The sequence below is a fragment of the Grus americana genome, chromosome 2, assembly GCF_028858705.1.
Source record: "Grus americana isolate bGruAme1 chromosome 2, bGruAme1.mat, whole genome shotgun sequence".
Taxonomy (NCBI): domain Eukaryota; kingdom Metazoa; phylum Chordata; class Aves; order Gruiformes; family Gruidae; genus Grus; species Grus americana.
Window position 1 is genome coordinate 51,871,023 of NC_072853.1, and position 14,786 is coordinate 51,885,808.

General features: G+C 36.3%; 1 protein-coding gene across 6 annotated transcripts in view; it reads right to left on the minus strand.

Moving 5' to 3' along the window:
• Positions 1-4,561: 4,561 nt before the first annotated feature.
• The window catches only part of RBBP8 (RB binding protein 8, endonuclease), a 42,326-nt gene continuing 32,101 nt past the window's right edge, over positions 4,562-14,786 (minus strand). For all 6 annotated transcript variants that reach the window (XM_054816818.1, XM_054816821.1, XM_054816820.1 and 3 more), the window contains 4 exons: positions 14,115-14,184; positions 13,033-13,129; positions 8,419-8,560; positions 4,562-6,250 (listed from right to left, as the gene is read on the minus strand). In XM_054816818.1, the coding sequence (XP_054672793.1) occupies positions 6,153-6,250; positions 8,419-8,560; positions 13,033-13,129; positions 14,115-14,184 (407 nt within the window). In that variant the 3' untranslated portion in view covers positions 4,562-6,152. The remainder of the gene's footprint in view (positions 6,251-8,418; positions 8,561-13,032; positions 13,130-14,114; positions 14,185-14,786) is intronic.

Here is a 14,786-nt window from a genome sequence, read left to right on the forward strand (position 1 = left end):
AATGTCTAGCCACATGTCTATCCTAAAAGTATTCTAAAGAGGAGAAGCAGATTAAAAAGAGACAGAAGACACAACTGTAACCCAGGAAAAATCTCCTATTAATATGACCGTCAAGGGGAGAAGAGATTTATTATATTTACAGCACTCATCATTTCAAACTTGATGGCCAAAACGCATCTTGTATTTTTATAGCACATCCTTGTTCTAAGACACAGCAGCCCAACCTGTGCTGACCCATCACTTCGTAACCTGTAAAATAATTCACATAAGACAACGCTGTTTGTATCTTCTACAGCACTTCACTTTTCCATGTGCTGACATACAGAAACACAAGTTGTCCTCCAAGACTACATGCAAAGCACAGACTAAAGCAGCAAGAAGAATTCTGAGGAAAACGCTTTACATTTCAGTTTTTATTCAATAAAACTGTCCTACATGGGCACGAAGCAAGCTTGATTCATCTTCCATTGAGTCAAACTTTGGGCTTATTTCTGCACTGTCTCGGTCTCTCCCTCGGTAGTTAGTTGTTCATACTTGTACACAGAGAACACTCCTGGAAATTTTATGCTCGCTCTGTGTAGGAACAAAGCAAAGAATTAATCTGTTCAGACTGAGCAGTCTTTCTGCACTAACACATGCAAGAGAAGGTATCATTAGTTCTTTTTTCCAAATTTCCACACTAATTAATTTATATACAGCAAAGCCCTTTCTTTGAGGGGTCAACAAGGCTAGGCTGATTTTAGTGTTGATTCTGTCTAAAAAGAAGAGCCTACTGCTACCCCATGATGTATCAACAACTAGCACCTCACTGCTCTCTTCCTCTCCCTTCTCTTCCTCTGCTCTTCCCGTGCCTATAATTTTGTTCTTTTGTATTGTTTTTTTGACAGGAGTTTCCATTAATCAGCAGAGAGACATTGTCTTCCTCCTGCTTCATTAGGGACAAGCCATTCATCCTTTTGGCGTGAGAAAGGCAAAGTTCAAAAGCACGACTAATTAAAAGCAACTAATGACCAAGTTGGCCTTGCAGACAGCGCAGGAAGCACAGCTTGCCTGTGGACATTTTAACAGCAATCTGTCTGACTTCTGTGCTCCAAACAACCCAAGAAACGGTTTCTGATCAAAGGCTTGCTTTTCAGGCTGAGATCTGTTTGCCGGTTGGACAGACAGTGCTCTGGCTGTGCTTCAACTTGCCGTCTTTATGTTTTAGGGAACAACACTAGGCCATTGACTTGAAGGCTGTATCATCATTGGGCCCACACCAGTGTCTTAACATCACAAACTCGAACATATGCGAAGAATCAGTAGGAATACAGAGGTGACACTCTGCACCCCAGTACTCCAGAAGCAGCTCTGCTGGAACCCCTGAATGTTACCTTGGATGTGAGTTAAAAAGCAACTGACTTCCAGAAACCACTTCAACCCATTCCAACGGGGGTCATTGTGATGATGTCAAAGGGATGGGTTTGTAGATACTATTGTCTCTTTGGGGGCTGTTACTGTGACAGATTCTTATACACAGAAGTGGGATAAGGCTGCCATGCGAACATAAAGCTGTCAAATTCTCCCGGTCATGGCTAATATGGTAGCATTATATATCTACACATTCATTAAAAAAGATACAAATCCTAGCATTAATTACCCAGTCTTCCCTTATTTCATAAAATGAGACGAGGCAGCGTGCGGACACATCTGAATCCCAAGACACTGTCACAGACAAGGAGAGGAAACTCGAAGACGGCTGTGGCTGTCCTGGCAGGAGCGCCAGATGGTGGAGGTATGACCCAACAGGCACTGCTATCCAAAGATTCCTATTTGGATGCTCACACCTGAATACACTTCAGGAAATTCTCCACCCCCGCCCCACCCCCAACTTGTTAGTGGCTTCATGTAACAAAGTATGTGAATACTTGGCTCATAAACATTGGTTTCAGTCAATTGTCCCAATCTCCTCCAAAGATACTAACCCACTTCAGCTTACGGCTTTTATCTGAAATTCCCTTTCTTCTTCACTGCCTACAGATGTGGAGAAAAACAGCTCATCAAAGACCACCCTCCACCCCCCTGACAGTGCAGCTGACCACAGTCGCAGCATGCTGCCATGCCATAAAGAGTACAAAGATGGCCAATGCTAATTCTGAGTGTAACAATCTTTGGGGCTATTTTTTTAGCAGACTTTCCTTGTTGGGTTTGACTGGCTCCCTTTTTCCTTCCATTTCCTCTGGGGGAACCCCCCCCCCCCTTATTGCAAGAGTTTGCTAAAACTATAGGTAAGCCATAATTCAAAATTGCGATTAGAAATTACTGCAAATAGAAATCTAACTGAATTTCTAAAAGTTATAAATTTCAGTCATTTTTTGGGTACACAAAAGTTCCTCAGACTTCTGGTATTTCTTTAGGACTTTCTCCTGTTCATAGTCTCAGCTGTTCTGTTTCTCTTCTTGTTTCTATATAAATTTTTTTTAACTGATCTCTTACTTGTCAAGATGAAGTTTGGTTCTCAATACTGAATTTTTTTTTTTTTCTGGCATTAGAACAGCTGGGCAAGAGATCTAACTTTTTAAAGGCAACTGAAGTCTTAAAAAATTGGCTAAAGAGGAAAAAAGGGTAGTTCTTACATCGTTTTACATATAAAAGCAGTTCCTTACTGTCCTCTAGTGGAGCAGTACTATCCTCACGGACACTTACTACCTTTCAAAAAAAAAAAAAAAAAAAAAAAAAGGTGTATTGCTAAAATATTCAGTTGTACCTTGTTCACTCCTATGTACCAAAACCCTCTGGAAATTGTCTCTTGTATTTTTCAGTTGAAATACTAACAAACTCTGAAGTAAGCAAGTTAGTATCAAATGTCAGAGTCTAAACAATGGCACATTTCGACAGCTTTAAAACTATAGATCTGTGGACACAGGATACATATCATATATTTAGTGACACAACTGTTACGCTATTCTTAAGTTAGCAGATGCAGACCAAAAACTGGGGTACCTCACATTTAGAAGGGGAAATGGTATCGCAGATCATGACTCTCTAGTAAATATACTGTGGAATTTTGGCAGTATGGAACACGACCATGAAATATGGCCAGACTGAGGGACACCTACTGAAACACAGATACATCCCCATGATACTACTCTCCCAGTTTCCTGTAAGCTAGACTTCAAAATCTCCTGAGGCAGTGGTAATATCTTTAACACATCCTTGATGACTTCTTTCCACTTTATATTCTTTTTAACCAGCCCAAACTTCTTGTATCTATAACATCCTGCAGCAGTTCCGTAGCATAATCCAAGGTTCAACTGGGTAATGTAGGAAGATTCTCCTTTCTGCTTGTAACTAAACCTGCTGCCTGATGCCCCTCAGCGAGCAACACCTCCCATTTACCATTTCCACACTTCATGACTTTATTGGCATCTATCACACCCCTTCTTCTGTGTCTCCTTTTGAGATTGAATCTTACCTTCTGCTTTGCAAATTCCCTCCTTCCGTTCTATATTCTAGTTCTACTTTCACAGTGAACAATTTAACCAGCTTTCTAATTTGCCCTCCACTCTTTCGCAAACCACTTATAAATAGGCTGAATGTAACAGGTCCTAGCAGAACCCCACGATAATTTCCTCCTGCTGTGGTGATCTGATATACCTTTAAAGAGGTATCATCTATGACTAAATCCATGTTTATACCATAACAGGTTGGTTCTACTATGAGCTGGCAGATGAACCATGCTTTCACACCTTCAAAGAATCTAAAAAGACCAGCAGAATGACTTGCCTTTAAAAAGTATCGATTCTTCACATTGTATTTATCCATAGGTCTGCAAATCTTGTGCATTACACTCTTACCAATTACCCCACTGTTTCCAATGCTCCATAAAACTAACCAGGCTGCAGCTCCACTGATCTCCTTGAAGTCTCTCTTTTTTTTTTTTTTTTAAATCTGATGACAGAATCATCACTTTGTACTCCTCGACCATCAAAACTGCTCTAAGTGACGAGTTCCATGCTACAGCGAGGGAGTTAGCAGATTCTTCTCTCACATTTGAATCCATGGGAGTAGGCTATAGCCCTGGCCGCTTGCTGACACTCGTTTAATTGACCTTTTCTGCCATTTCAGTTTACAACAGCTGTTCCCACCCTTCCTGCAAAGAAAGGTTCTTTAGCACTTCTCCAAAATGAGTATCAGTGCAAGAATTCCAGCTTTTGTCACCTTACCTCTAAATGTTCCTATTATAGCTTGATCATTTACTCTACCAACTTACTGTGAAGTTTACTCTAATAGTTCTTAAAAATAGGATTTATAATTAATTAAGAAACTTTTTCATATAGAAAATTTTACATTTGATGAGTTACAGTGTGCCTCCACTTTTCTTTTTGTGGACGTAACTTCTGTTTTGTAAAGGTTCTCCCTAGTTAAAAGCAGCCTCCTACAGTACTTTCGTTGTCAAAAAGGTTTTTTTTGATGGATAAATATTTATTCAGAGCATGTAATAGTTGTCTTAAAACAATTTTCAAAATACCTGCAAGAATTCCACATTTTTGGCAGCATTTGTTAATGTTCTTCAAAGTTTTCTAATTTTCAGGAAACTAGACTTACCTTGGCATGGATTCTTTGACTACCTGCCCCAAGAAATGAACTTTTACAGTGTGCAAACATTTATTGTCAGCATGTGTTAGTATATAGAGGAATGATTAAAGATTTTCATTGTTATTTGGCTTTATGCCTTTGCTATGCCTTAGGATGCATCCCTGTGAAATGCTAAAGCAAACCATTCAGCTAAGCAGACAGGATGGGGACAGTGCATAGTGATACATCATCTTCTATTTTTCTGCAAGACCTGTGACTTCAAGTTCAGAGGATTTTGTGTTACTTTGTGTTAGTTAAATCAATTTTTCTTAGTTTTCTTCTCAGGCATATGCCATAACCTCTCCACCAGCAGAACCTACCACCACTCCTATATAACTACACATGGAATTAAATGGTCCTATCCACCACATTTTTAGATACATACCTTTTTATACACACACACACACATATATATATAAAAATACAAGAATATAAAGTACAGATACATTTTTTAAATACATATATTTAAAAAAAAAGTATCTATACTTTCTATTCTTTTATTTTGGTTTAAGGAACCTAAATAGTTGCTTGCTTTATGGTCTCTTTTAAAGAGAACTCTCACTGTTTGAATCTAACTCCGATTTACACTGCTTGAACATTTTATTCTATTCTAAAATGCTATTTTATTCCTAAGAATCTTCTAGTGATCTTTGGCCTGCCTAGCTATGTAAAAGCATTACCCTGTCTCTGTATGCTTTTACTCTCCAAACGCAAGTATGAAACTATATTCCCTGCTACAAAAAATGAATTTAAAATACCTCTGGAGAATCCTTCCTAATCTAGTGGACAGCAATGGTTATCACCTGGGAGAACTCCATGCATAACTGTCAACCAAATTTAGAAGTAACAATACTTATCTCCTTTTCAATAAATGAGACATAGCTATACAAACAGATCCAAAATAAGAAAAAAAATTTGGATATTCTAATTTAAATGCTGAGGAAAACATGGTGCTAAACATTTAACACAAAAATGTAAGAAAGACACTTAGACTACATGGTTTTTATAGCTCCAAACTATTAACAGTAGATACCTTTCATATTTAATACAGCTTTATTACAAGTAGATATAACCATTATTGCCAAAAGAGAAAGGCTATATTTAAAAAATCCAGTGCAAAATAGAAGCACCCTACAAAATCTGCATTTCTGTTCCCATTGACAGGCATTTAGACCTTGCAAGAAAAACTGATTTCAGTGACTTCAAAGCAGTTTCTCCCTGACACAAAGTTTAGAAAGGATTTGCTGGAATTGTAGCTGCTGACTTCAAAGAAAAAAATGGGAGACTCGTTGTCTGACAGGTGCAAAAATTAATACAAAATGTATTAACACAATATGAAACAAACATACATTAAATAGTTTTGTTTCCTCGTACATCAGATTTTCAGATGAATTTTATAAAATTTACATATTTAATGAAATGATTTATCTATCATTGTGGAAAACACAGTTCTTTATTTCAAGTTTATATTAGCTATAAATATCTAAGGACAGGAAAGATACTCTTCAAGTCAGCGTGCCTTACTTCCCCATCCTTTATGTCTTCTGCTCTTTGCCTTTTGGAGAAAACATTACAGCATAAGGCTGCCGTCTTTTTGGACGTTGACAGGGAGCAAGATCCTCTTTAATATATCCTTAAAAGAATAAGAACAAATCTGAGGTAAGAATTCCAACATAAAAACATGTAGAACTTTAGTTTCATTTTTTGTTTCCCCTCAAAAAATAACTTGTGAAATTTTTTTTCCTTTTATGGCAACTGGTTCTCACTTGACAAAAAGAGTTAGAGATCCCCGGGTATGATATCATTAATGAAAACACTCATCTGCTTTCTAGTAGATGACTACATAGTAATGCAATACAGACAGATAATGCTGAAGAAGAGAATGGAAACTATGAATTGTTCATCTATTCAAAACAAAATTGCATTTTTTGTTGTCTTTTCTACAGAAGATTTTATGTAAGAGTAACAAAGTATTTAAGTACTGCAAATTCAGTTGACAGAAAACCAAAATCAACCCACAAACCTTTTTAAAATGTATTTCCTAGTCATACACAGAAAACTTCAGGCACGTGTGCTTTGTGGGTCTAAATAGTACCTCCCCCTCTGTTTTGAGGGCATTGTTATTTATTAAAGACTTGTCCATCTGGAAAAAGCTAAACATGAACCTATGGATCAAACACACCTTGAAAGCTCTCTGATAAGTGTATAGAAAATTTCTGTAACATGCTCAACTTAGCTAACACTGACAGTAAGCAGACATTTTATGCAAACCAGTAACAGCACCTGGCTTTTATCAAACCCTTACCGCTTATCAGCACTAACATCCTCTGAAGTCAGAGTAGTAGATTCCTACTTCTTAGTTGGAAAATGCTGTCTATGCAACTCGGTTATTTAAAAAGAAACAACAACAACATAAACAACAATGGGTTCAAGATATCAATAAAAAGTAGAAAATAGATCCTTTGTATTTACATCCACTACTTCTGAGTGACAGCTGCAATTGCTCATCATGGGAAGTCTCTCTGGTGTTTTGGTGTTCTTGTACTCTTGTATAATATGGCTTTTTACCAAGAAAGGGTTGATCTAAAGTCTGCCTCTGATATGCTGTCGAGGACCATTAACAACCGAACAGCTCTTACTCCAGCAGGACAAGGAGAGCACCAGGAAGCTAATTTTAATGAGGTTGCCCAGAGAGGCTGTGGAGCCTCCTTCTCTGGAGATATTCAAAACCCTCCTGGATGCGATCCTGTGCAACCTGCTCTAGGTGATCCTGCTTTAGCAGGGGGGTTTGGACTAGATGATCTCCAGAGGTCCCTTCCAACCCCTACCATTCTGTGATTCTGTGTGCCTCAGTAAGTCTTGATTAAGCAGTATGATTTGCACTATGAACATTACATAAGTCCCTAAAAATCAAGGCTCCCTGTTCTGAAAGATTAAGGATGATACTGTAACACTATCACACAAGAACACATATACATCTCTGGCTATATTTTCCTACGACTGACCTGAAACTGGTACGAGAACAGATAAAAATAAGTGAAGATTAATGCTTCACAGCTAATCACATATGCACAAATAAAGATAACTCAAAGAGAATTCATATAGGGCTCCTTACCTCAGTTTCACCACTTCTGAAGAAATGTACATATAGTACACTACAAATTCACTGTGTTTTAACATCATTAGTAAAAACTCATTTTTACACCAACCTCTAGGATTTAGAAGAATTATTTAGGAAAGAACAATCTTCTGTGTGAAGAGGAGTAAAAACACCCCAAACAAAACGAAACAAAAAGTCCCAGCTTTTGAGTGTCACTAACAAGCAGGGTACATGTATTAAAAACTAATCACACCCCACCTTGAACATTTCCATTACCACGCGGTATTGTGGAGCTCTACAGATAAAGACAAAGGACATCAACAGTGCTGCCTGTCTCTCCTCAGTAAGTACAATCTGTCAGCCTTTGCCTTTGAAAATCTTGACCCAATTCTTGCTTTGGTTCAAAGACATGTAGGGTTTTAATTAAGTTCTACGAAAATCCCGATTATTCCTGCCTTCTCTATCTAGGGTCTAAGAAGGTTTCCTTAGATTCCCTTCTTCGTAGTAGTACAGGAGCTGCTAAAAAAGACAATATTTATTCAAAATAATGGCTGCCAATAAGTAAACAGACCTCAACAAGACTGGGCGAGAAAGGCTGCTTAATGAACTAGAGATAATTTCAGGGAACCATTTTGTGGGGTGTGCGTGTGTGGGAATAAATCAGCTTTAAAAAGTGCTTTGTAAGCTGTTTTTGCACAAACCTCTTTCCACACAAGTTTGGGTAGAAGGAAATCCAACCTCCCAGAAGTTTTCAGGAGTATTTGGAGGAATGTAGCGAAATCTGTGTCTTGAACAGGAAGCTAGTTTCTTTTCTCTCTCTTCTTCTGGAATGTCTGCATAATACTGAATGTTAGGAAAAAAAATAAGAAATCCAAGTTAACAAATTCATACATATAGAGCAACTGCTTTACACAATGACACTGTCAATCACTGTTTATTAACACAGTTATCTAAAATTAATGGTGAGGATAGCCAAGAGCAGAGAATTGTTATCCAAATGACAAACACCTGGCCATTATCCTAAAAGCTTACTGAATTTACAGATTAAGTATAACCTTATGGTGGCAAGTTTGTTAGCTTTGTATCTTTTAACATACCATAGGTACAAGGTTTAGGCATGTGTACAATTACTAATGACAACAGTTTTACTGACTGATTTTACAAAGCTAAGGAACACAGGTGTGGAAATAGATGGGAATTTTCTAATAAACTAAGTTTCGGCTCACATTTACAAATAAAGTAGAAAATTAAAAAAGCACTAAAAAATCCATGCTGCAGAATTATTTCCAGTGTCTAAATTTACAGTAGTAACAGCAAACTTAAGTTAAAATGCTTCCTACTTTATTACCCTATTACACTCAAATTAGGAGTAAATAAAGAGCTAATTTAACTAGCTGACTGACACTGGAACTCCAGAAACTATCTGCCAGCTGTGGATTCTCTAGCATATATAGTAAATTGGCTAGCTACTCTGTCATCCCTGTCAGCTGTACTGGGGGCTGCAACGAGAGAAGTATATACACTCCCCAAACTTTTTGGTTGGTTTCCCCATGAGTAGCATCATAGAAAGATAAGGGTTTTTTCATGCAGTTTTCTACTGTTTTAGTTTGTGATTCTAATCAGCATCTCCTAAAAATAGCAATCTGGCACTTAGATATCATAGAGTACTAAAATATTTTCAAAGCGAATGCACTGTTTGATTCAAGTGGCAAGCCAATGGTCACTGTTTGGATTGCACAAGGACCCTCCTAAAAGTGGTGAAACAATTCTACTGAAATGAAAGTGTTACAATTCAAACTGGCAAACTAAGGTTTAAAACCTCATTCAATCACCTGGAAAGTAATTTAGACTAGGAAAATCAGGAAAGGAACAGAATACCTCTGGCAATAGAGATTACTTCCTGTCTCCATCTACTGGTAGGATTTCAGCAAATGTACTTGGAATAGAAGTACACTGATAAAATTCCTTTTTTCCTACTACATGGCAGACAAAGTATAAAATAGGCATAAAAATCCTCCTCCAAAAAAATCATGAGATAAAATATTGATGATTGTATAGAAAAAGAGTAATCACAGCTCTGAAAATGTCAGTGACAAAACTACATGAACTAGGAAAAGCAGACTTGTTTCATTTTGTGATTCTGTAGTCCATGGGAACTACGACTCTGCCTGAAACTGAGGTACATTTTCCTTCCCCCAAAAATCAATTCAGATTTCTTGCCATTCTACAAAATGTGACACCACAACATATTCTGCTTTCAATGCCCTTATTAGCACAGGAATCTGATTTAGTAAGATGTGAGTCTCCTGGTCAAAACCAGAGATTCAGGTTGTTAGCAGGTTGTACCCAAAATTTCAGATTACTGGTCTGTCTGCTACAAAGTCCTGGTACGCAGGATAGAATAAATTTCCAGTTTCAAAGATAGTATTGGTTATCAGCCCCTAGTAAAAGGTTCTTCAAAACATATTGTGTATAAGCCCAGGATACTCCCATACTCTTGACCACAGAACCCCTTTCGGTCACTGAATTTGGGGATATTTAGTTTGAAAATGTTTGCCACTGTTTTACACAATGTTCCCTTAAACAGGGAAAAAACCTATGCCAAGACCAGAACTTAAGTGGCTATCAGTAGCTTGGGGATTAAGTAAGATATAGTAGGGTCACTTGTGCAGTTGGACTTCAGAGACCCAGCTGGAAAAATGTCTGTCACTCAGTTAAAGATCTAGAGACTAATGAAAGAAGAGGAACAGGTAGTTATCTAGTACATATCAATTTTCACTGATAAAAGTTAAGAAATGACATGGTATTAAGTCAACAAAGTTAATTATAAGTATTCTACAGTATCTGTGTAAACCAAACAGATTAATAGCTGAGTCTTTTAGGGATAGCTGTCTATTAGGGATAATTAGCAGTGCACCTTATGTTTGTCCTTTAAATAGCCTGGAATTTTAGAAATCAGCCTACCAAAAGTTTGCATCGTGCTGCAGGTTTTTTTTACTTAAAGTGTTTATGATTGGTGAGGAATATTTATGGAACAAACAATGAAAAATACAGTACAGTTTTGTAGGAACAGAAAATAAAGACCAATGAATAATCAAGCTAACTATGTATTCAAAAGAAATTAGAAAGTAACTTTTTTCTTTTCGCTTGTTTAGAAATCTATTAGAGTTTACAAAGAATGAGAAAGTTACATGATACGTCTGCTCAACAGGAAAAAGAACTCTCAGCTGTTTTCTAGACTGATCTCACTATCCACAGCATTTTCAACCCACACAAAAAATTCGAGCTAGGCTTTTCCATGTATGAAAAGATATGCAAAATCTCATCCTGCAGTATCTTCACTGTAACAGAATCATTTACAGAACTCTACAACTTGCGGTCTGAAAAAAGAGAACAAACCCTTGAAACATTTCTCATTAGTTCAGCACAAAGTCAGTTAAAGAGTAATTTCTGTAATCTAAATATATATAAAAACTTCTGACATTCTCCTACTTATCTAAAGCATAGCTAGACTTAATAACCACACTAACAAATGTTACTTTTACAAGCTACCAGTAACTCCTGCATAGAATCTTTCTCTGATTGCATCCCAAAGTCATAACAAACCAAAAAAAGACCTCTTATCACATGTTTTATGCTGTAAAGTGAATGAGATGCTTCCACAAAGTTTTAAGATAAGGACTTATAAAGCACTTCAATATCAGTCTTCTATGGCATATGCAGCAGTTAAATCTCTCACATCCTCTCAAAATGACAGAAAACTCTCCCCGCTCTCATACTGCATGCAGCACATGACCAGAAACAATTTATTGATTTCTACCCACTCCTTAAGTATTTCCTTAGACTCTGGAGACTTTTCAAACCTGTATGACTAATAAGTAAGCCAAGACTTTTTTAAAGCATCATTGACGCTTAGGCTAATACTCCCTTCTTCCATAGGCATTTCATTCAAAGCTAGTTTTATCATAGTGCAATGACACAGCCAAGCATTCCACACATTCCAAGACATTCATCTTGAATGGGCAGACTTAAAAAAAAAAACCACAACAAAACAAACAACAAACCTGAACTTTTCTAAAGTTTAAGGCAGAAACCTAACATTGTAAAATTGGAGCTGTAAATGTTTCCAAAGACCATAGTTACCACTCTAGCTTGCCAGAAAGTAACAAGAACTGGATTTGCTGAGAGAGAAGATCTGTAGCTTGCAGAGAGACAGGAAATTAAAACACTTAACAGATGTCTCTTGGGCCAAGAAATAGTCAGAAAGTTAGGGGTTTTTTTGGTTTTGTTTTGGGTTTTTTCCCAACATCTTGTCTTCTTTCAAACTCTTTAAATCAAACATATTTTTGAAAATGGTATTTATAGTTGACTGTAAAGCTTAATTATTTGTATTTAATGAGTTTTACCAAAGCTATTTTTCAGGAATGTGTTTTTGTTAAAAATATAGTCTAATAAATTTCTTCAGCTAAGTAAACATGACTTAACTAGAAAGTGAATAGCAGGAGAATCTATGAAAAATATTAGTTCTATATAGGTGTGGAAATGAAGTGAAAAGACTCCAGAGAATCCATCATTATTCAGTTATTAATCCACACTTCTGGTGAGTTATAATTTATAAAATCATTGCCTAATTAACTCTAGCCTGAAAAATCTATTAATGACCAAATGAAATATGTCCTTATTACACATGCAATTACTTCAATATTTCATCTCTATACCAAGTATCTGAAAGCAGTTTAGTAATTTGAAAGGGAGGAAAAAAGTATAACATGAAATCTAACATTTCATACTTTTTAACCTTCTAATGTAAACATTTTTGCGTGCATTTGCACATATATACACATTGGCACCTATGGTGGTGCAATTATCTGAAAATACAGACATCTCAGAAAACAAGGAAAAAAATATCAAGATATATCTATTTATAGATACAACAGGACATAGAACTTACTTATTCCGGTATCTGTAAATTCCAGTAGAGCTTTTGAGCTAAAGTTTAGAAACTTGTAATCATTCTTTGACTAGCTAATGTATTTTTTTATTAACAAAAATCTTACTGGCACCATGATGTGAGAAGATTCTATCCTCATACAGATACACACAAAAAATTAAGACTAAGTTACATGCAGTTACTACAGTTAAAAACAAACCAACCAACCCGAAACTTCATAAAACAGCTCTGGAAAACACTTCTCTACTACTGTAGGTACTGATGATGATGCAACCAGATTCATAATTTCAACAACACTTTAGCACTTCAATACTAGCAGAATTAGAAGAATGGAAGACTGACTAAATTTTAAAGCACTACTTACTATTTCACATTCCTTACAAGTATGGCCAGGCAATTTTCTTCTTTCTTCTTTTTTTCTAATAACCTCAATATGAGGAAAATCTAACACAGTCTTCTTTCTGAAAAACAAAAACATTTTCACATGATAGCACATTTATTTCTCCTACACGTCTGGAAATTTTTGGTTTTTAGAACACAATGAAGGAGTCTCAAGAAAAGAAAAAACATCAGAAAATACCTGCAAAATCTAATCATATTGCAATTTATAGCTGAATAGGACTATTTTTGTAACTGGAACAGTTCCAGGATTTTTTAAAATGTAACATGATCTTTTACATAACCAGAGATGTGCATCTCCTCATTATGGCTTTTCATACTGTGAAAGTAATTACTAGATCAAAATTACTCAAATATAGATCTTCTGTAGAATATTTATTTTGACCATGACACAGTTGTACTTTGCACTGATTTCTGCAAGAGGAACATATGTTAGGGTTCAAGAACAGAACTAACATATTATTTTTAACTTATCTGCTCACAAAACACCAAATAAAGAAAACATATGCTGAGGTAAAAAAATAAGCTAACAACTATTTAACTGAACGGGTTGGTATTATTATGAAATGAAGACTCAGACTACCAATGATAGACTACAGAAAGGCAATAGAGGAAGCACAAAGAGGTACTAAGTTGTTAAACATTACTCATTTATTGCCTAGAGGAAGGGGCAAAAATGCCAGAGAAGGAAAGGTTTTTATTTGTACAAGCAACCCATAGGCTCTTTGCTCAAACTCATGCATAACCACATGCCTGTAAGAAAAAAACATGGATTATAAAATACTGCATTCAATAAAATTGTAAGACACAGAAGAGGCAATCCTTCCTCTTCAGCAAATGTGATAGATGGGCATCTCAATGTGTTTATTTTTACCCCCTACCCCAGCTTTTATCTAAGGCTTTTATACAATTCACTAGATCTCTTACTGGTGCATCTTCAGCTGCCAGTACATTATGCACAAACACATTTATTTTATGGAAGAATAAGTTCCCCATAGGGAGGATATAAAGAGCCTTAAAATGCCTGTACAGTACAAACAAAATTACCTTTCGTCACTTTTGAAATATGGCTCCACAAAAGCTTTCTGTTTGGCTTTATCTTGTTTATCCTCATGTTCTGTAAATATACATGCAAAACAAAAAATTACATGTCATACGAGGTTAACAGACTGCCTGGAGAAATGTCTGTAAAAGTATTAGCCAGCTATTAAGAAATACAAAAATGCCATGTACGTTCAGTCTGAGAAAACAGATTCAGACAGATACTAAAAATAATACAGAATTGATTGAACCAGTGATCAAAAGCATTACTGGAATAGAAGGAAAACAGGAGCAAGACAAGTAAAAAAAGATAAGCAAAAGAGCAAAGCAAAGGTTGCTTAAAATACAAAATACTGCAAAACCTTCGATACAACCTAGGATAAGGAGAAGAAAAGAAGCAAGTAATCTACAGCCCAAAGCTGCTGTTTTCTGTAAGAGTCACAGCTTCTATGCCAACTTCCATTACACATCCCATGTTTATGTGGTGGCTATATAAATGAACTGCCAAATAATTTTCATATTGGTTATGTCCTTACAATGAATATTTTTTTCCATGAATTTATGAAAAATGAACTCATGGTTTATTTGGCATATTTGTTCCTAGAGAACAGAGCCTGATTTCAAATCAACTTCTGTAGTTTAACCAGGCTAATAAAGACAAAACAAATTATATCCCAC